Source organism: Spermophilus citellus, assembly GCF_964194105.1.
Source record: "Spermophilus citellus genome assembly, chromosome: 3".
NCBI lineage: Eukaryota > Metazoa > Chordata > Mammalia > Rodentia > Sciuridae > Spermophilus > Spermophilus citellus.
The window spans coordinates 72,718,064-72,738,167 of record NC_138184.1 but is presented as its reverse complement, the minus strand read 5'-3'; the positions used below and the strand labels follow the sequence as shown (position 1 = coordinate 72,738,167).

General features: G+C 42.0%; 1 protein-coding gene across 6 annotated transcripts; it reads right to left on the bottom strand.

The window, feature by feature from the left end:
• Nucleotides 1-805: 805 nt before the first annotated feature.
• Nucleotides 806-9,776, bottom strand: ZNF74 (zinc finger protein 74). 6 transcript variants are annotated; one of them, XM_081288094.1, is made up of 6 exons: nt 8,613-9,776; nt 8,120-8,205; nt 7,870-8,048; nt 5,637-5,763; nt 5,020-5,118; nt 806-2,836 (listed from the first exon to the last, which is right to left on the bottom strand). In XM_081288094.1, exons 3-6 carry the CDS (start codon nt 7,885-7,887, stop codon nt 1,176-1,178), a joined length of 1,905 nt encoding a protein of 634 aa, XP_081144220.1. In that variant the 5' UTR covers nt 7,888-8,048; nt 8,120-8,205; nt 8,613-9,776; the 3' UTR covers nt 806-1,175. The 6 variants fall into 6 exon arrangements, with proteins under 6 accessions (XP_081144220.1, XP_081144222.1, XP_081144221.1 ...); XM_081288096.1 differs by having other exon boundaries at nt 5,020-5,115; XM_081288095.1 differs by having other exon boundaries at nt 8,120-8,191.
• Nucleotides 9,777-20,104: the final 10,328 nt, after the last annotated feature.

Here is a 20,104-nt window from a genome sequence, read left to right as displayed (position 1 = left end):
TAGTGCTTAGTACTGGGCAACTTGTTCTTGTTCCTGTGCACAGTGGTTTGTGCTCTTACTCTTGTTTGATTAAAATTAGTAGCCTCTCTTTTCAAGTTAACCACTTTCCAAAACCACGGCACGAGTTCTAAAGATTGGGATTCAGCATCTTCACTTTTGTGTCTGTGTTGTTTCTCCACCTGCTTTCGAGACTCCTCACCATCCTGAGACCCCCTGCCGGAGCTGGACTCTAACATTGGGGGAAGAAAAATAAGGCTTATTCATTTTGAGTGACAAAAAAAACTACTCCACCTAGGAGACAAAAAACCCTACCTATAAACCACCTCCTCAGATATTGTCTTCTTAAAACTAAAGAGAAATGGGTGAAACCAACCTAAGGGACTTTCCAACTTTGGAGCAGCACAGAGTACCGAGGCGTTAAGCTATGGGATAGAGAAACCAGGATAACCACCCCAAGTATACAACACATGGGGGAGGTTTCCAGACCAAATATAAAATAATAACCAGGTGGAAAACTCCACACCATTCTTCTCTTGGGATACCCCAGGAATGTTAGCATACTTTCATTTCCCTAAATAAACCCTTTATGCTTTTTCTATGTCTCCTGACTGAAATCTTTGTTTTGAAAAGAACTGAGAAATATATCACCTATTAAATGGACACTGAGCTGTCCCTAACAGATAACTCCACAGGACAGCTACTCACATAAGTCCAGAAAATTTGCCTTTTTCCAAATCCCTACCATCCAAGGTTATTTTCCCTTCCTAAAACACAATAATGTTCACATGGAAGTAATAGTGTTTGTAATTCTTCTGTTTTATTATGATTAGTATGAATATAACAGGTTACAGAGGAAATTCCTGATGGAAATTATGTCAGGAGCCAATCCAAGGACTCCAAGTTGATATGTCTTCTTATTGGCAGGAAAGATCTCCCTTGTGAATGACCTCCAGACCTATCAAGGAAAACAGGATGATGGCACATCCTTGAATGGCCCCATGTTTCTTCTTGGAAAGTGTATCCCTTCCTGGCTTATGAATCTGCTCGGGGGTGATGGGTAAGGTTTTTATATCTGGAGGAACAAACAATCTGGCTCTAGGAGCCCTGAAGAAGTGACAGTACCTTCCTTGTTAGGTAACTCAGGAAGTGGCTTCTGTGACCAAGAGCACCTCACCTTAATCACCATGTTTGCTCCCTAGGGGAAAATTCCTGCCGGGTGGAGGCTGCACCACACATAACAGTTTTGCCACATCCAGTGCATTTATTTGGTCCACATCACCCACCCCAGTGTCCTCTGCACCCAGAAGACTGCCGGGCACATAGTAGGTGCTCAGCAAATGTCTGTTGAACTTGATGGCAAAGGGCTTCTCATCATCATGCAGTCTCTGGTGTTCTAGGAGGTGTGAGCTCCAGTTAAACATTTCACCACATTCATTACATTTAAAGGATTTCTCTCCAGAATGAACCTTCTGATGTTTAATAAGACAATGGTTCTGGCTGAATGCTTTGCCACACTCATGACATTTATAGGGCTTCTCTCCAGTGTGGATCCTCTGGTGCACAATGAGGGATGAGTGGCAGCTGAAGGCTTTCCAGCACTTGCTGCAATCAAAGGGCTTCTCTCCAGTGTGTATCCTCTGGTGTACAATGAGGTAAGAGTGGGAGCTGAAGGCTTTCCCACACTCATTGCATTTGAAGGGCTTCTCCCCACTGTGGATCCTCTGGTGCACAATAAGGTATGAATGGCAGCTGAAGCCTTTCCCACAATCAGTGCACTTGAATGGCTTCTCTCCTGTGTGTATTCTTTGATGGAGAGTGAGGCGTGAACGGTTATTGAAGGCCTTCTCACATTCATTGCATTTGAACGGTTTATCCCCGTTGTGGATTTTCTCATGCACAGTGAGGGACGAGTGGCAAGTGAAGGCTTTGCCGCACACATTACATTTGTAGGGCTTCTCACCAGTGTGGATGCGGTGGTGCCGGGTCAGGTGTGTCCGCTGGTTGAAGGCCTTGCCACACTCACCACACTTGTAGGGCTTCTCCCCAGTGTGCACTCTCAGGTGCATATTGAGCAGTGAGCTGCAGCTGAAGGCCTTCTCACAGGTGCTGCACTTATAAGGCCTCTCTCCTGTGTGGATGCGGTGGTGTACATTGAGGGACGAGTGGCAGCTGAAGGCTTTCCCACACTCACTGCAGAAGAAGGGTTTCTCACCTGTGTGGATCCGCTGGTGCTCAATGAGGTTGGTGCTCCACGTGAAGGCCTTGCCACACTCATTGCATTTGTAAGCCTTCTCACGGCTGTGCCAGCGCTGGTGTATCGTGAGAGATGCACTCTGTGGGAAGGTTTTCCCACACTCGTTGCACATGAAAAGACCAGCCTGAGCCCCCTGTGGTCTGTTTGCTGGTGGGTTTTTCCCACACTCACTTGACCTGAAAGACTTTTTCCCTGTGCATGTCCTCCGATGGTCTTTAGCTATACCTTCAGCTGAATGAATGTCCTTGGTGCACCTGGCAGGAGAGTGTTCTTCTGTAGGGGCATTTTGCTGGGTGAAGCGGGTGCACCCAAGGGGAAAACCCTCCTTGGATTCATTATGCCCCCAGTTGCTCTCCTCCGTGGAGATGTCCCCATGATTGGTAAGCACTCCCTTCCACAGGGCAGCCTCATTTCTACAAAGAGTATCTTCCTGGGTTACCCAGGCCCGTGCCCCACTTGGACTGGTGCTGTGAAGGCTGGTCCTCTTCAACTGCTCCACGATGGGCTTCAGGGATGGGTTTTTTTGGAAAAGGTTCTGCTGTTGAGAAGATTCCTCCTTCATCTCTGGCATAGGCTCCCACTCTGTCAGAGATTGAAAAAGGAATTTTCTGTGAGTATACTGAAGAGCTGACCTGGAGATGCAGAAAAGCCCAGGAAAGGAAGTAGAAACCAAAAGAATCAAAGAGCTTGAGGGACAAAAGAGAGCCTCCAGAATGAATTACTTGAACAAGACACAAAAAAAGGGAAGAGGAGGAGGAAATGGGAAGAAGCTGCTAGAGAGCATGAAGAACCAGCCAAGTGAGAAGCCAAGGGAGTCCCAAAAAGGGTAGCTTCAAATGAGTACCAGGGGGCTGAGAAAGAGGCAAAGCTCAGGGAGTCTAAGAATCAGGATATGATTCAATCATTGAAAAGTCCACTAATTGACTATTATGTGTCAGGTCAGGAGGTGGGTGTACTTAGGAGTCTGAAAATAATTAAAATTTCCCTGATGCCAAAAGGGAAAAAGGATTCCCTCTTCCCCACCTCTCTTTAGCATTTCCTTTAGAAACTTGGGAATGTAAATACTTTGTCTATTTCTAAGATGCATGTACATCTTTTTAGAAGTACAGTAAGTCTCTTGCCAGCTCTATATCCTGGAACACATCTTTCTTGGAGTCACTGTGAAATCTGAACATGGAGGAAGAGGGTGGCATCCTGTCTCCCTGTCTCTGTGGGAGGTAATTTCCTGCTTGTCAACAAGATATAAAAAGTCAACAGTTTTCCTAAGACAAAGACAACTGATATGTGTGAGAGGCACTGCATTGGATTAAACACTCATTCAATAATGAAGTTTTTTTCCCCTTCTATATCTATAGAGAAGTGTTCTGGACTAGTACAAGATTTTATTTCTATCTTCCCCAATAGCTTCAAGTAGAACAGTGTAGCACAGTGGGTACAGCTGCATTGTAGTGCAGTGTGGGGCCCTAAAACTGTTCAGAGGAGCTGGGCAGGCAGAACTGGCTCAGCAAGGATGGACAGTAGGCAGCCAGGTAAAGGAAAAGGAGAAGAACCTATCATCAAGGTAACAGTGCATCTAAGAGGAAAAAGAGAATAAAACAGGAGGAGGAGGGAAGGCCAAGAGGTGGCTCTGGCAACAAGGACAGGTGCTGGATGATGAGATACCTGACACATAGGGTTCTGGGCAAGGAAGACTTTCTACACAGAGGACAATATGATATACCCAGTGCATCTTCTTATTTTTGGTTCTGGGGATTGAACCCAGGAATGCTTTACCACTGAGATACATTCAAGCCATTTTTATTTTTTATTTTGAGACAGGGTCCGTTATGGTTTGGAAAGGAGGTGTCCCCCAAAAGCTTTCATGTGAGATAATGCAAGAAGATTCAGAGGAGAAATGATTGGGTTGTAAGAGTCTTAATCCAATCAGTGATTTAATCCCCTTATAGGGATTAACTGAGTGGTAACTGAGGTAGATGTGGCTGGAGAAGGGGGGAATTGGGGCACAGCTCTGGATATATATTTGTATCTGGTGTGTGGAGTCTCTCTCTGCTTCCTGATCACCACGTAAGCTGCTTCCCTCTGCCTTGATGTTCTGCCTCACCTTAAGCCCAGAGGATTGGAGTTGGCTGTTCATGGGCTTAGACTTCTGAAACCATGAACCCCCAAATACACCTTTTTCTCTTCTGCAGTTGTGCTGGTTGGGTCTTTTAGTTGCAGCAGCGATAAAGCTGACTAAAACAGAGTCTCACTAAATTACTGGGGGCATCACTAATTTGCTGAGGCTGGCCTCAAACTTGGATCCTCCTGCCTCAGCCTCTTGAGTCACTGGGACTACAGGTGTATGCCACCATGCCTAGCATAAAGATGCATTATGATGATGGACCTGGTGCTGTGTAAAGAGGTTGGAGCAGAAGTTGATCAGCAGGAAATCATGTGATTAACAGAAAGAATAATGGCAATTTCAGACTAGCATTGTGGCTCTGAGGATGAACAGGAAGCAGAAATATATTTTAGAAGCTAAAATTCTCTTTGCTATTGATTGGAAGTAGAGGAGGGGACATGGAGGAAAGGGCGAAACCTCAGCAGACACCCATGCCTAGGTGACCAATGGAAGCCTTTACAAAGACAGAGCTAAGAGGAGTTTCCTGGCACACAGTCAGTGCCAATGCTTGTGGAAGAAAAAAATGGAGGGAGGAAGGTGGTGGGAGGTTCTAGAAAAGGCATGGGGAAGGACCAGCTCTCTTCTACCTTTGTTATCTGCTCACCTGAACAAGTCCTTCCAGTGACTTTGCTGTGCACTTGCCATGGCTCCTCACCTCGTTCCAGATGGGAAATGACATCTGGCTTGCAAACCGGAGACCCTGCTTATAGAGAAGAAATTGTCAGGGCTAGATGTACTATGGCTCTCAAACTGAGCCAACCTCACAAAACGATTCATGAATCAGGACAAGAGACTGCAAAGGGTGTAACATCTCCAAGAAACATTAAGTTCTCTAGGCCCCAAAGTGGTGGGGGGCCTCAGGGGACCCAAGTGGCAGTGCATGACTCTGAAGACCCCACATTACATCCTCCGTTCTCACCTGAGGAATGCTCCAGGGCTGATGGGTTAAAAGTCCTATCCTTTTTCCCCTAAGCAGTTCTCCATCTCCTCCACGATCCTTGCCCCAGGGCCAGTCCCAATTCTAAGCAAGGATGCCATTGGCTACCATACCACACTCTGGGGACTTCTGGAGTGGCTTAACCTGTGACCAGGTGTCCTGAGGCAGAGGCCAGTTTTCCAAGTCATGCCATGTCCAGTACCAGCACTGGTGCTGAAGAGATTCTTGGTAACATCTACCACATGGAAGAAGACCAAGAGCATATGCCCAGGGAGCCATCTTACCAAGGGCAAGAAGGTTCTGGTAGTTCTCCAGCATCACATCCCTGTATAGGGCCCTCTGAGGGGAGTCCAACTGACCCCATTCCTCCTGAGTAAAGTCCACAGCCACGTCCTTGAAAGTCACTGATTCCTGAAATGACATATTTTCTCACTCATCCAGGAAGAAAGATTCTGTGTTCATGATTCCAAGAAAACCACAGATTGACTAAGGACCTCATAATTATAGTGTTAACCTCAGCTGACCTTCTGCTAATCATGGAAAGTTATGTTACAGATACTGACCATGGATGGGCTAAAACCCTGGGGTATGTGGGGAGCTCAGAATTGGCATGCACCTCCTACTCTGCATTCTGAACTAGGTTAGGTTGAATAGACACTGTGGTGCTCTAATAACACAACATACCCTGAAATCTGAACATGGCTGCTCTAATATGTCCTGAGTGAGAGCTATGCTTTCCATGATTAAGAATCTCAAACTTTGGCCTTGAATTTGTGATCTTCCTGCTTCAACCTCCTGAGAAGCTGGTATTACAGGCATGTGCTACCATATCTGGATAGCAGTGGTTTTATTGTGTGTGTGCTTACAGTGCTAGGTATTGAGCCCAGGGCCTTATGCATGTGCTTTGATCCTTGAAAGAATCAAACTGATGCCTGGTGTTTTCATTGCCTCCCATGATGAATCATAGAAATATTTAAGAAATCTAAGAAAACCAATATTATAATAATACTAAAATAGGTTTACCTCCAAAGAAGGGGAAAAAATAGAGAAGCAAAACAGATACAATACATAAAAAGTAAATAGTATAATGGCAGATAGAAATCCAACCATACTAATTATTATATTAAATGTAAATGGTCTAAAAATTACTTACAGTAACTAAGAGGTGGAGATTGTCAAATTGGATAAAAAACATGACACCTGGCTTAGAGAGGTAGTTCAATGGTAAAGCATTTGCCTAGCACGTTCAATCCCTGGACTGAGGGAAGGGGAAGAGTAAGACCCAACTACATGCCAGCTAGAGAAACCCATTTTAAATACAAAGACAAAAATAGGTTGAAAATGAAAGGGTAGATAAAAACCTGCAAATGCTAATTCAAAGAAAACTAAGGCAGTTATATTAATATTAAAGTAGATTTCAGAGCAAAGATCATTTCTAAGATACAGTCCATTTTCAAATGTCCTTTTTTCAAACTTTTATCAATTTTTTTAAAAATCTATGCCCAATCAAGGATCATGCACTGCACTTGACTGTCATGTCTCTTGAGTATCTCATAGAACTAACAGCATTCTAACACTTCCCAGACTCTAGACTTGTCTCACAATACTTATTTATTTTGCAGTACTGGGGATTGAATCTAGGGGCCCTCTACCATTGGGCTACATCTCAGTCCTTTTATTTATTTTTAATTATTTATTTATTTTTTAGTTGTAGTTGGGCACAATATCTTTATTTTATTTATTTATTTTTATGTGGTGCTGAGGATCGAACCCAGGGCCTCACACGTGCTAGGCAAGTGCTCTACCACTAAGCCACAACCCCAGCCCCTCAGTCCTTTTTTGAGACAGAGTCTTCCTAAGTTGCCAAGGTTGGCCTCAAACTTGCAATCCTCTTGCTTTAGTCTCCTAAGTCGTTGGGGTTATAGGCATGTGCTACCACGCCTGGCCCAGCTTGTTTTATAGCTTTCTGTAAAATCAGTGTTCTATCTTTTTATCATCAGATCTTAACTCTTTTAAAGTGGAAGATTAACAGAATCACAAAATTTTAAAAAGATATCAAAGGACCATCAATCCTGCAGACTTTACACTGTCCCATGCACCCCTGTAAATTCTATCACAGGGATAGGAGTGGTTTTGGTGGCAGAACAAAATGAGGTGAAAAGTCCAAAAGCTGTAAAAGGAAGGATCTGGGCCCTACTTGGCTAAAGAAGTAGCCTCAAGACCAATTCGTAATTGAGCCCATGGATTCTCTAAACCTCCAGATTTTTCCCTGAAAGCCTCATGCCAGGGGCCTGGTGCACAGAAAAGCACACAGGAATGAGCCTGCTATCACCACTCTTACCCCAGTGCTTCCACCTGTCCATGTCTGATTCCTTCACAGCAAACTCCCCAACCATTCCCCAGACTTGCAAAAAGCCCTAACTCATATGTGAAGAGATCAAAGTGATTTCATGTGGGCTGTCATCAATTTGTTCAGGGCTTCATTAAAACCACTACTCAGAGCTCCCAGAACAGTACCTGGGCATTCCCACTCATTGGACTGAATTAAGCTGGAAGGAACATTCATGAGACTTCATCTTGTGTACACCTGGGGAGTCATCTGGAGTTTCTTCAAATGGACCTGTTCTCACTATCTAGAGCTTCCTGAAGACTGGACAGTAGATCCCTTGTGGGGAGTAGGGGAGGTCCATGGCTGACTGAAGATGCAGAGAAAGAAAAATAATGGGCCAACCCTTTTCATAAATAAGAAAGAAAAGACACTACTCACCTCAGATCTGGCTGCTAGGAGACTCCAATCTGATTTATCCTCTGGATTTTCTTTGGGGGAAAGAGCAGGGTCCTGAGTGGAAAGAGCTGGGGTTGAAGAAATGAGTCAAAGGGGGCTATTCTGTCCAGCCACCAGCCTCATGGCTGAGCTAAAGTTCACACAGCCCTGGCATAGGCAGGAATCAGAGAGAAGGCAGGAACCACCCAGCTAGGTCCTGTGGGGAGCAAGCCCCAATATCTGGCACAATTTAATTAATACAGCTTCTGGGTTAATTCTTCCTCAGCATCCCAGATACTTTAATTAAGGAGGAAAACACTGGCATTCTTTTCCTTCCATCAGCATGCTGGAGAGTGAGAACAAATGGTAGCCCACGATGAAGAAGCAGGGGGACTGATTTGCTGGGATTTGTTGGAAAATAGCCTGACCTCTCTGAGTGTCAGTTTCCTCAAGTGAAAAATCCATAAACCCACAGTCTAAAAGAGCAAAGCTGTACCTGTCTCCTCTGGTTTCAGGGCCAGAGTCTCCATAGCGGCCCTCCGCAGCATTCCCCGGGAGAGTGGTGGGCAGTTCTGTAGCCTCCCGGATCCCAGGTTAGGTCCAGAGTGGAGGGTCCCAGGGCTCAGGGACAGCGGCCCTGCAGGGAAGCCTCGCTGGGGCGCAAACGTGCTCACAGCGGCAACATTCCGCGCCCGGGCTGAACTTGGGCTCAGACAAGCTCAGCAAACACACTGCACCCCACGCTGGGCTCGCGCTCCAGCACACCAGCCCACAGACACACCCACATCTAAGCTGGGCTCACACTCAGGCTCCATCACACGTACGCCCTGTCACCCCGTCACACACTCCTCCAGGAGAATTCGCGTTCGGGACTCGCTCGGGGACCAGACCCAGGCCTCGGGCTCGGCCGCCAAGAGCCAGGGTCACGGAACACGGTTGACAGATGGACCTGGAGACGGAGGGAGAGACCGATGAACTGTCGCACGGACGGGCGAAAGAGCAGACCGGCCTCCTACAAAAGGACAGAGACAGCCACAAAGAGCAGCCCAGCGACCACCACGGGAAATTGCGCCTGCGCAGAACGGATGCGAACTACATCTCCCAAGAGCCTTTGCGGCGCACAGGCGGTGACTCCATTTCCCAGAGGGCTCCGGGTATCCGAACTGCCTAGGAGACCCAGCCCGGTCGGGCGTTGTAGCACAGCTTTATGGGAAATGAATTTATGGGGCGACCCCCGAGCGTTCCGTACTTGTAGAGCGCTAGCAGTGAAAGGCGCTGTACAGCTCTAAGGGGGGCAGTAGAGCGCGGATGTGTAAATATCTAATTGCAGGAGTAGATAGTGGTTGGTGCCCGAGAAGACGGGAATTGTGATTTCTTCCACGTCTCCAGGTGGAGGAGATTGGACTACTGCCCACATCCATCTGTAAGAAAGGCCCAGGCCTCTGACCCTACGGATACTGAAGGTGGTGGGTCAGCTCTCGAGGGATTTCTCAGGGCTGTCCCCGGTGTTCCTCCTGCAGCCAGACCCCTGAGGCCTGCCCTCAGATTTGGGAGAATCTCAGACCCTGTTATTAGGCCAGATGGCTCTAAGCACAGTCTACCCTCTGGTGCAGTTGAAGGAGAATCTGGGTGGGGACCCAAGGATAAGGTTAATAATAGTAACAGCTGAAAAGACCCCCAGACCCTCAAATCCCCCGTCCAAAAGAACTAGCGTCACACTGGCTGCAAAAGCAAGAGGCAAGTTTATTAATACACAGGCGCCTGCGGGTGCACAGCAAAACCTCAGCCGAAGCTTTGGTGAACTGGCACACCGGGCTTTGGGGTACAGATCTTTTATAGGGAAAAAGGAGTTGTTTCCCGCCTAGCACAGTAACAGGTGTCTCATTGGTCCCTTTGAATCCAACGTACAGGTCACTTAAAGGGTAAACTTGTTTTTCACTATGATAAACTTGTTTTTCACTATAGGTTCCCGAAAAACTCATCAATCTCACAGGTTTACATTGTGTTTCCTCCCTGTTCCTGCTTATGATCCCAGTTTGCTCAAGCATGTCCTGTGATGTGGTCAGGGTGCCCTTTCTAACAGGTCATGTGGTGAGCTCACCTGTTTACTGCATACTTTCTACTTTTTATAATCGGGCCTTAGGTTATGGGGCTGGGGTCTTTCACAGCCATAAGCAAGACATATTTCTGAAGCAGACCAACCCCCACTCCCACCCCCGCCTTTGAAATTAAATTCAAAGCTCCAAATTGTTTTAACTTCCAAATGGAGGCTGAGAGGCTGCCCCCCCGCCCCCCACAGGATGGGCACTGGGAAACTTGAGACTGGAACATGTTTCTGATTAACACAGCCAAGCTAAATCTACATATGTATATTTCCTGCCTTTTGTCCCACTGTGCCTCTCTTACACAAAAGCTTTTTGTCTCCTAAGTTTCTAAAGAAAGAGATATGAGGAAAAATGTCTCCTTTCTCTTCTTCAGAGCCAGCTTTGAATTAAACTTACTTTTCTTCCTCAGCCTGACTTCTGAGTTGTTGGGGTTTTTGTTATTGTTTGATTTTTCTTTTTGGTAACGGGGATTGAACCCAGGGGCACTTAATTGCTGAGCCACATCCCCAGCCCTTTTTAATTTTTTTAAGACAAGGTCTCACTAAGTTGCTTAGGGCCTGGCTAATTTGCTGAGGCTGGCTTTGAACTTGCAATCCTCTTGCCTCAGCCTCTGGAGTTGCTGGGATTAGAGGCATGCACCATGGCCCCTGGTTCTCTCCTGAGTTTTTTTTTTTTTTTTTTTAGTTGTTGATAGACATTTATTTTATTGATTTATTTTTATGTGGTGCTGATGATCGAACTCAGTGCCTCACACATACTAGGCAAGTGCTCTACCACTGAGCCACAATCCCAGCCCTCTCTCCTGAGTTTTAATGGTGCTCCACAAGCAGTAAGTCTTTCCTTCCTGGTTACACTTCCAAGAACTGAATTCTGGCAGAATTCTCAATAAGTTTGTTAGCTGTTATTACCTACTTTAAGAGAGAAGAAACTGTTGAAGAGGTAGTTGGGGTAACTTGTCCTGAGCCACACAGCCAGGGAGAGGCTGAATAACTCCAGATTATTACCAGATTTCTAGTGAGAATCTGTATGGGTTGGGGTTGGGGAGGTACAGACTCAAAACCCATCAAACTCCCACCTTGACCCCAACTTAAGCACTCTGTCCATTGCCCATTTTGGCATAACTATACCCAGACCTCTCCTGTTGAGTGCATAACAGTGTCCAATAGCACTGTGTTCAACCCCAGGACAGGAGAGTAAAACTGCACATTTGTTCATCACAAGTCTGATTGTGACTCTGTGTGTTGGCTGGTACTGTGGGGTTTTTGATATATGTGAACCTACATGTGTATGGGATTGAGTCTCACAAGTCTGATTTGTGTGTGTGTTGGCATATGACTGTTGGCCACATAATGTGAAATTGTATGTTTGTGTCTCTGGATCTTACAGGTCAATGTGTTTATATATTTATGTATAACCATTAAGTTCATTTATGACTATATGGCTTTTACCTCACATTTTTTTTATCTGTCTCACCATCTAAGTGTGCTTCTGAGAAATAGTATACACATGTGCTTATGCATAGGTGAGTCTGTGAGGCTGCCTGTGGCTTGTTTCACAATTCTGGGATGTGTGTGGCATCCTCTGCACATGGGAGGGTAATGTGTGCACCTGTGTGCTTGCTTATGAGTCTAATTTGATTTAATGGTTTAGCCAGAGTCTTCACACATATGTGTTTCCCAAGACTAGCACAGACAATCTAGTAGGTTCCAGCAAGAGGCAAAAGAGGATAAGAAAAATGAAGACTCAAAGATGCAGATTTTGAAGATAACAGCTGAGGTCAGATGGAGTGCTGCTATCTGATGGAGAAGTAGGTTTAAAGAATTACACCAGCAATCTTTATATATGTCTCATTATCAGATTAAAGACTATGTAAACATTATTCTTTGTATTCATGGAAGTTACAGAGTTAGCAACATTATGCAGCTTATTCCGCAGTTATATTCCACAGTTGCAATGTGCAGTATTAGGATATTTGTGTAGCTCTCAAGAAAGTCCATTGATTAAAGTTACTGTTAGGTTGGAAGTTTCAGGAGTAATGGAACTGGTGAAACATTGTGGTTGTCTAGCAAGAAAGTTCCTCTATTCCCAGGAGCTGTGTGCCTGCGATTAAGGTTGAGGCTGATAAGACTTTAGCACAGAGCCTCCTCATGGAGGGCATTATCACATCATGTGCCTTTGCACAGAAACTTTCCCAGGCATTGAACATGCCACAGCCATGAGGTAATCAGAGACCCCAATTTCAGACACTGCTCTCCCGTTTTCTGTCACTGCTCTCCACATGTGTTCATGTGTACGGTAAGTGTCTCACCATGGTCACACAGATCTGAATGAAGGTATAGGTGTATATTTCTGCAAATGCCTCTCCGTATGTTCATCTATATGTGATTGTGAATGGTTCATAGTATCTTCTATGACTGATTGCCTGCGTTTGTTCTGTGTGACAACGTTTATGTCCAATATAGGTGAGGATGTACAGTGCTGGGCAAGGCACTTAAATCAATATTTGATATTTAAGTTCAGCCTAAAGTTCTCAGAAAGATAAAGAGAAATCCCAAGTCACATTCTGACTCAAGAGTTCCCCATCCATGTAAAAGTTAGAGGGCTGACTAGCAGAGCTATGTGAAGCTCCACAGAAATATGGGCCTTATGCCATTCTAAACTTAAAACATTTTTCTAGATTTAAGATTTTATTTATTTATGTACTTATTTTATTTTATTTTTTGGTACTAGGGATTGAACCCACAAGTGCTCTACCACTGAACTACAGCCTGGTTCCTTTCTACTTTTTATTTTGAGACAGGGTCTCACTAAGTCTGGCCTCAAACTTGTGCTGGGATTACAGGCATATGCCTGATCTGTAAATGGAAGATTTTAAAGACCAAAATATAATAATGATTTTAGCCCATGACCAGCACAAACTTTATATGTGGGATATCCTAAGGGAGTTAAATTAAAGAGACAGACTCTAATTACCTTTAAACCAGTTCCAGGACAGCTTCTGGCTTCTCATACCTCCAGCCTCTAGCTACCCATTAAAGTAGCGAGGTTTACTGAAGAGGCTAGTGAGAGAGAGAGAGAAAATGCCAGGGAGTGGACTTTTATTGGGGAACAAAAAAATTCTGGGGAAAATCCCATTCAATGAAGATTAAGGAGGCAATGTCCCAAGGTCAGGTGAGATGATTGGGTCTTCAGGGGCTGTGGTCAGGCACACCTCCATATAGACAAGCCCTTGACCCAAGAAGGGTGGGGGAAGCTCTTAACACAAAGAGCATCTTTCGTCCATCCTGGGAGGTAACTCAATCACGTGCAAGCATGGCCTCCCAAAATGATGTCTTGTCTTATTACATTAAATATATGGATTCTCAACCTATAAAAATCTTCTCAATACTTCTTTCAATAATTGCAAATTAACTTGTGTCAGCAAATAAATTAATTTTTGCCAGTAATAATTCCAGGCTTGAGCTGGTCATCGTTTGAGGGCAATCTTAGCAACTTATGTAGACCAACTTATGTAGGCTTAGAGAGACCCTGTCTCAAAACAATAAAAAGGACTGGGTGTAGCTCAGTAATAAAGCCCCCCACTTGGGTTCAATCCTCAGTGAAAAAGAAGGAGGAAGGGGTTGGAAAGGAAGAAGGGGAGGGGGCAGAGGATGAGAAAGAATTATTACAAATTTGCACAGGGAATAGATCTCAAGCAAAAAGCAATAATCTGAATAGGTTGAAGATACAGAGATCAGTTTAGAGCTTCCGGAGTCATTCTAAATTGAGAGGGAAAATCCAGAAGCTACTAAAATCCTGTGTGGCTCCTAATTGTACAAGACTCCAAGGAACCCAAGGGAAAGCATTGATTGGACCTTAAAAAAAGAAGAGTAGAGATTTAAATAGAACTTGACATTCAAATCTGACCAATGGACTTGTTTTTTTTTTTTTAAAGAGAGAGTGAGAGAGGGGGGGAGAGAGAGAGAGAGAATTTTTAATATTTATTTTTTAGTTCTCGGAGGACACAACATCTTTGTTGGTATGTGGTGCTGAGGATCGAACCCAGGCCGCAAGCATGCCAGGCGAGCGCGCTACCACTTGAGCCACATCCCCAGCCCCTGGACTTGTTAAATACACTTTCCATTGGAACCACCAATGTTCATTCCTAAGGGGTAAAGATTATAGCCCAAGACAGAGGGCCATACCTCAGGACTAAAGGAAAAACTAAAATAGACTTATTTTTAAAAGCCTATAATGATGCTTCCACAGGATTAAGGTGAGCAATTTAACCGTCTACGTGAATATTGCTCAAGACTCTTTAGAGGAAGATAACAGAGTTCAGAATCTTTTCAAAGCATCAACATTTACAGTGACCAATAGAACATGCAAAAGGCAGAGAAATATGACTCATACAAGATTAAAAAACTGAGCAAATTCACAGATTACTCAAATGATGAAATTAACAAAGTGTTTGACACTACTATTATGAATAAGAAAAGATAAACAGGAGAGTGCAAGGGGAATCTCAGAAGAGAAATCGATACATATAAAGAACCAACTTGAAAAAAAATTGTTGATATAAATGGGTCAGTAGAAGTGAGAATAAAAATGAAAGAAATTTAAAAATTGCAGATTAGTGGGACAATATCACATAGTTTAACACAGCAGGTAAGAGAAGGGTTGGTTTCTTTCAAGGGTGATGAGGAAGAATCTGTTCCATGACCCTCTCATAGATGTGGTGATTAGGCAATCTTTCTTGGCTCTTGGCTTTAGAAGCATCATTGTCAATTTCTGCCTACATTTTCACACCACTTTCTAAATGTGCGTGTGTGTCTTTCTCCAAATTTTTCCTTTTTATAAGGATATGAGTCATATTGAATTAGAGTCTACCCTAATAACATTATTTTGACCTACTAAGACCTCTAGTGTCTTTTATAAAGATTCTATCACCAAGTAAGATTACACACTAACAGGCTGATGTTAGGAATTCAACATATTATATTTGAGGGGGGAGCCTACAACCCGTAACATGGAGATATAGTGTATATATATATATATATATATATATATATATATATATATATATATATATATCACCTTGACACAAAATCCTTAGTGAGAAATGCTATTTTTCAAGTTTTCAAAATCTCTTTAATGTAACAGAGGATAGTTGGATTCTCATATTGGTTTTATCATTCACTCTGTACTAATATCAAATATTATGTAGTTATTGGAAAACTCCATCAGACACTTACAAGAGTATTCTTATAAAAAAAATCCTATAGATATTCTAAAGGTGTCCCTGAAGTTCCCAAAAGAATATTTTGAGCATCACTGGTCTACCATATATGTCATCGAAGTTCTAGAAACAGAAAAGAATGGAACAGGAGGATCATTTAAAGAGAGATTGGCCACATCTTGTTTTCAAAATTGAAGAAACACATCAACTCTGAGATCCAAGAAACTCAGTGAACTCCAGAAAGGATAAAAAAAAAAGAGGGTCATACTTATTTGAAAACAAAATATAAAAAGCATCAACAACAAAAACACATTTCATTCATGGTAACAATAGAAAAAATCTTGGCTAACCTCTCATCAGAAACAATGGCAACAAGAAGATAACAGAATATAATCTAAAAGTGTGAAGAAAAAAATGTCAACTGAGAATGTTTTATCCAATGAAATTATTTATACATAAAAGGCAAGCACACACACAGTTTCAGAAAATAAAAAACAATTTATTTGAAGGAGTATGGGGAGCTCTTTAGGCTAAAGTAAATGATCCCAATTAATAATATAGATGATGATTGATGAGTAAATTTGTGTGCACATAAAATACTACTTTTATAAACTTCTTTTAAAGATTTATAAACTGCTTAGGGCAAAAATATATTCTTGGGGTTGGGGTTGTAGCTTAGTGGTTGAGCACTTGCCTTGCATGCATGAGGCACTGGGTTTGATCCTCAGCACCATATAAAAATAAAGGCATTGTGTTGTGTCCATCTACACCATATATATATATATATATATATATATATATATATATATATATATTCTTTTTTTCTGTACTGGGCACTGAACCCAGAGTTTTGTACATGCTTAGCAAGTGTTCTATCACTGAGCCACACCCCTAGCCCCTAGGGCAAAAATATAGAGTTCATAATAGGTGAAATTAAAATAAATGGAATTATACTGTAATGTAACTTCTCTTTATGTAAAATAATGTATTACTAATTTAAGTTTTACTGTGATAAATTAAAAATGCATATTATAGTGCAATCAAATCAAAATCTCAATGGCATTCCTTATAGAAATAGAAAAAGCAATCATGAAATTCATCTGGAAAAATAAGAGACTCAAAATAGTCAAAGCAATCTTTAGCAAAAAGAGTGAAGCTGGTGGTATGGCTATTCCAGACCTAAAACTATACTACAGAGCAATAGTAACAAAACAGCATGGTATCGGCACCAAAATAGAATGTAGACCAATGGTACAGAATAGGGGACCCAGAATCTAACCCATATAAGTTCAGTTATCTTATATTAGATAGGGCACCAAAAATGTACATTGGAGAAAAGATAGCCTCTTCAAATGGTACTGGGAAAACTGGAAATCCATATGTAACAAAATGAAATTAAGTCTATTTCTCACCATGCACAAAACTCAACTCAAAGTGGATCAAGAACCTAGGAATTAAACCAGAGACCTTGGAAGAAAAAGTAAGCCCAATCATGTTGGATTAGGCCCCAACTTTCTTAATAAAATTCCTGTAGTGAAGAATCAATAAGTGGGATGGATTCAAACTAAAAAGCTTCTTCTCAGCAAAAGAAACAATCAGTGAGGTGAATAGAGAGCCTACAGAATGGGAGCAAATCTTTACCACAAGCACATCAGATAGAGTACTAATCTCTAGGATATATAAAGCATTCAAAAATCAAAAAAGACCTAATCAATAAATGGGCCAAGGAACTGGACAGACACTTGGGATATACCATCAATCAACAAACATATGAAAAAATGTTCAGCTTCTCTAGCAATTAGAGAAATGCAAATCAAAACTAAGATTTCATCTCACTACAGTCAGAATGGCAGCTATCAAGAATACAAACAACAATAAGTGTTGGCAAGGATGTAGGGAAAAAGGCACACTCATACATTGCTGGTGGGACTGCAAATTGGTGCAGCCATTCTGGAAATCAGTTCAAATATTCCTTGGAAAACTTGGAATGAAACCATTATTTGACCTAGCTCTCTCACTCCCTGGTTTATATCCAAAAGACATAAAAACAGCATACTACAGGGACACAGCCATATCAATGTTTGTAGCAGCACAATTCACAATAGGCAAATTATGGAGCCAACTTAGATGCCCTTCAGTAGATGAATGGACAGGGAAACTTTGATATATACACATAATGGAAAATAACTCAGCATTAAAAGAGAATAAAATCATGGCATTTGCAGATAAATGGATGAAGTTGGAGAATTTAGTGGTAAGTGAAGTAAGCCAATCCCCCCAAAACAAAAGCTGAATGTTTTCTTTGATATGAGGAACTTGACTCATAATGGCGATTGGCTGGGGAGCGTGGGAGGAATGGAGGAACTTTAGATAGGGCAAAAGGGAGGGAGGGGAAAGGAGAGGAAAAAGGGACAGGAATGATGGTGGAATGAGTCTGACAAAATACTTTGTGTACAATCAGTGTCTTGAAAAATTGTACTCTCTATATATAATATGAAATAAATTTCATTCTGCCATCATGTATAACAAATTAGAATAAAAAACCCAGCAAATGTGGGGAAAAAGTGAATACTAAAGACCACTGATTTATCCCAAATATAGTATGAAAGGTGAAGCAAAATGGTAAAAAAAAAAAAAAAAAGATATGGGACAGAGAAAAAAGAGATAAAAGTAAAAAAAAATATGTAGACTTGGAGCCAATAATTTCAACAATTAAATTAAAGTGAATGGACTAGACAAACTATGTAAAAAACAGAGATTGTTTTATAAGTTAATTAAATTTAAAAATAAAAGATGAGGAACACTGCCTAGCTCATTTCCTGAGGCTTGACTAACTCTGATGCCAATACAGCAAAGGACATTTCAAGGAAAGAAAATTATAGAACACAGATCTAAGAACATAAATATTAGGTCAGTGGTGGCGACTTGGTGGTGACTTAGAACAAAGCAGACGGAGCTGAAAGGAACATCAATCAGGTGCCGGCAGAAATGCCTGTCAATTGTTGATTAATTGTATATCCTCCTCTGAGAAGTGTCTGTTCAGGTCCCTGGCCCATTTGTTAATTGGGTTATTTGTTTTTTTGTTGTTTAACTTTTTGAGTTCCTTGTATACTCTGGAGATTAGAGCTCTATCTGATGTGTGAGGGGTAAAAATTTGTTCCCAGGATGTAGGAACAAATTTTTACCTCACTTATTATTTCTCTTGCTGAGAAAAAACTTTTTAGTTTGAATATGTCCCATTTGTTGATTCTTGATTTTAACTCTTGTGCTATAGGTATCCTATTAAGGAATTTGGAGCCCGACCCCACAATATGTAGATCGGAGCCAACTTTTTCTTCTATCAGACACAGAGTCTCTGATTTGATATCAAGCTCCTTGATCCATTTTGAGTTAACTTTTGTGCATGGCGAGAGAAAGGGATTCAATTTCATTTTGTTGCATATGGATTTCCAGTTATCCCAGCACCATTTGTTGAAGATGCTATCCTTTCTCCATTGCATGCTTTTAGCACCTTTATCAAATATAAGATGGTTGTAATTTTGTGGATTGGTCTCTGTGTCCTCTATTCTGTACCATTGGTCCACCCGCCTGTTTTGGTACCAGTACCATGCTATTTTTGTTACTATTGCTCTGTAGTATAGTTTAAAATCTGGTATCATTGTACCACCTGTTTCACTCTTCCTGCTTAGAATTGCTTTAGCTATTCTGGGTCTTTTATTTCTCCAGATGAATTTCATGATTGCTTTTTCTATTTCTACGAGGAATGCCATTAGGAATTTGATTGGCATTGCATTAAACCTATAGAGTACTTTTGGTAATATGGCCATTTTAATGATATTAATTCTGCCTATCCATGAACAAGATATATCTTTCCATCTTCTAAGGTCTTCTTCTATTTCTCTCTTTAGGGTTCTGTAGTTTTTGTTGTAAAGGTCTTTCACCTCTTTTGTTAGGTTGATTCCCAAGTATTTTATTTTATTTTTTTGAGGATATTGTGAATGGGGTAGTTGTCCTCATTTCCATTTCAGAGGGTTTGTCACTGATATACAGGAATGCCTTTGATTTATGTTGATTTTATATCCTGCCACTTTGCTGAATTCATTTACTAGTTCTAGAAGTTTCTTGGTAGAACATTTTGGTCTTCTAGGTATAGGATCATGTCATCTGAAAATAGTGCTAATTTAAGTTCTTCTTTTCCTATTTTTATGCCTTTAATTTCTATCGTCTGCCTAATTGCTCTGGCCAGTGTTTCGAGAACTATGTTGAATAGAAGTGGTGAGAGAGGGCATCCCTGTCTTATTCCAGATTTTAGAGGGACTGCCTTCAATTTAAAAATGCTCAACATCTCTAGCAATCATAGAAATGCAAATTAAAACCACTCTAAGATACCATCTCACTCCAGTAAGAATGGCAGCCATTATGAAGTCAAACAATAACAAGTGCTGGTGAGGATATGGGGGAAAAGGTACACTTGTACATTGCTGGTGGGACTGCAAATTGGTGCAGCCAATTTGAAGGGCAGTATGGAGATTTCTTGGAAAGCTGGGGATGGAACTACCATTTGACCCAGCTATTCCCCTTCTTGGACTATACCCAAAAGACCTAAAAAGAGCATACTACAGGGACACAGCTTCATCAATGTTCATAGCAGCAAAATTCATAATA

Bases quoted from the DNA above. Each gene is read 5' to 3' on its own strand.
- ZNF74 (XM_081288092.1), bottom strand. From the start codon at position 8,664: ATGCTGCGGAGGGCCGCTATGGAGACTCTGGCCCTGAAACCAGAGGAG. The intron at 5,764-8,119 runs GTGAGTAGTGTC...ATGTCATTTCAG, and splicing joins TCCTAGCAGCCAGATCTGAG to GAATCAGTGACTTTCAAGGA. The intron at 5,119-5,636 runs GTAAGATGGCTC...CTTCTCTATAAG, and splicing joins CCAGAACCTTCTTGCCCTTG to CAGGGTCTCCGGTTTGCAAG.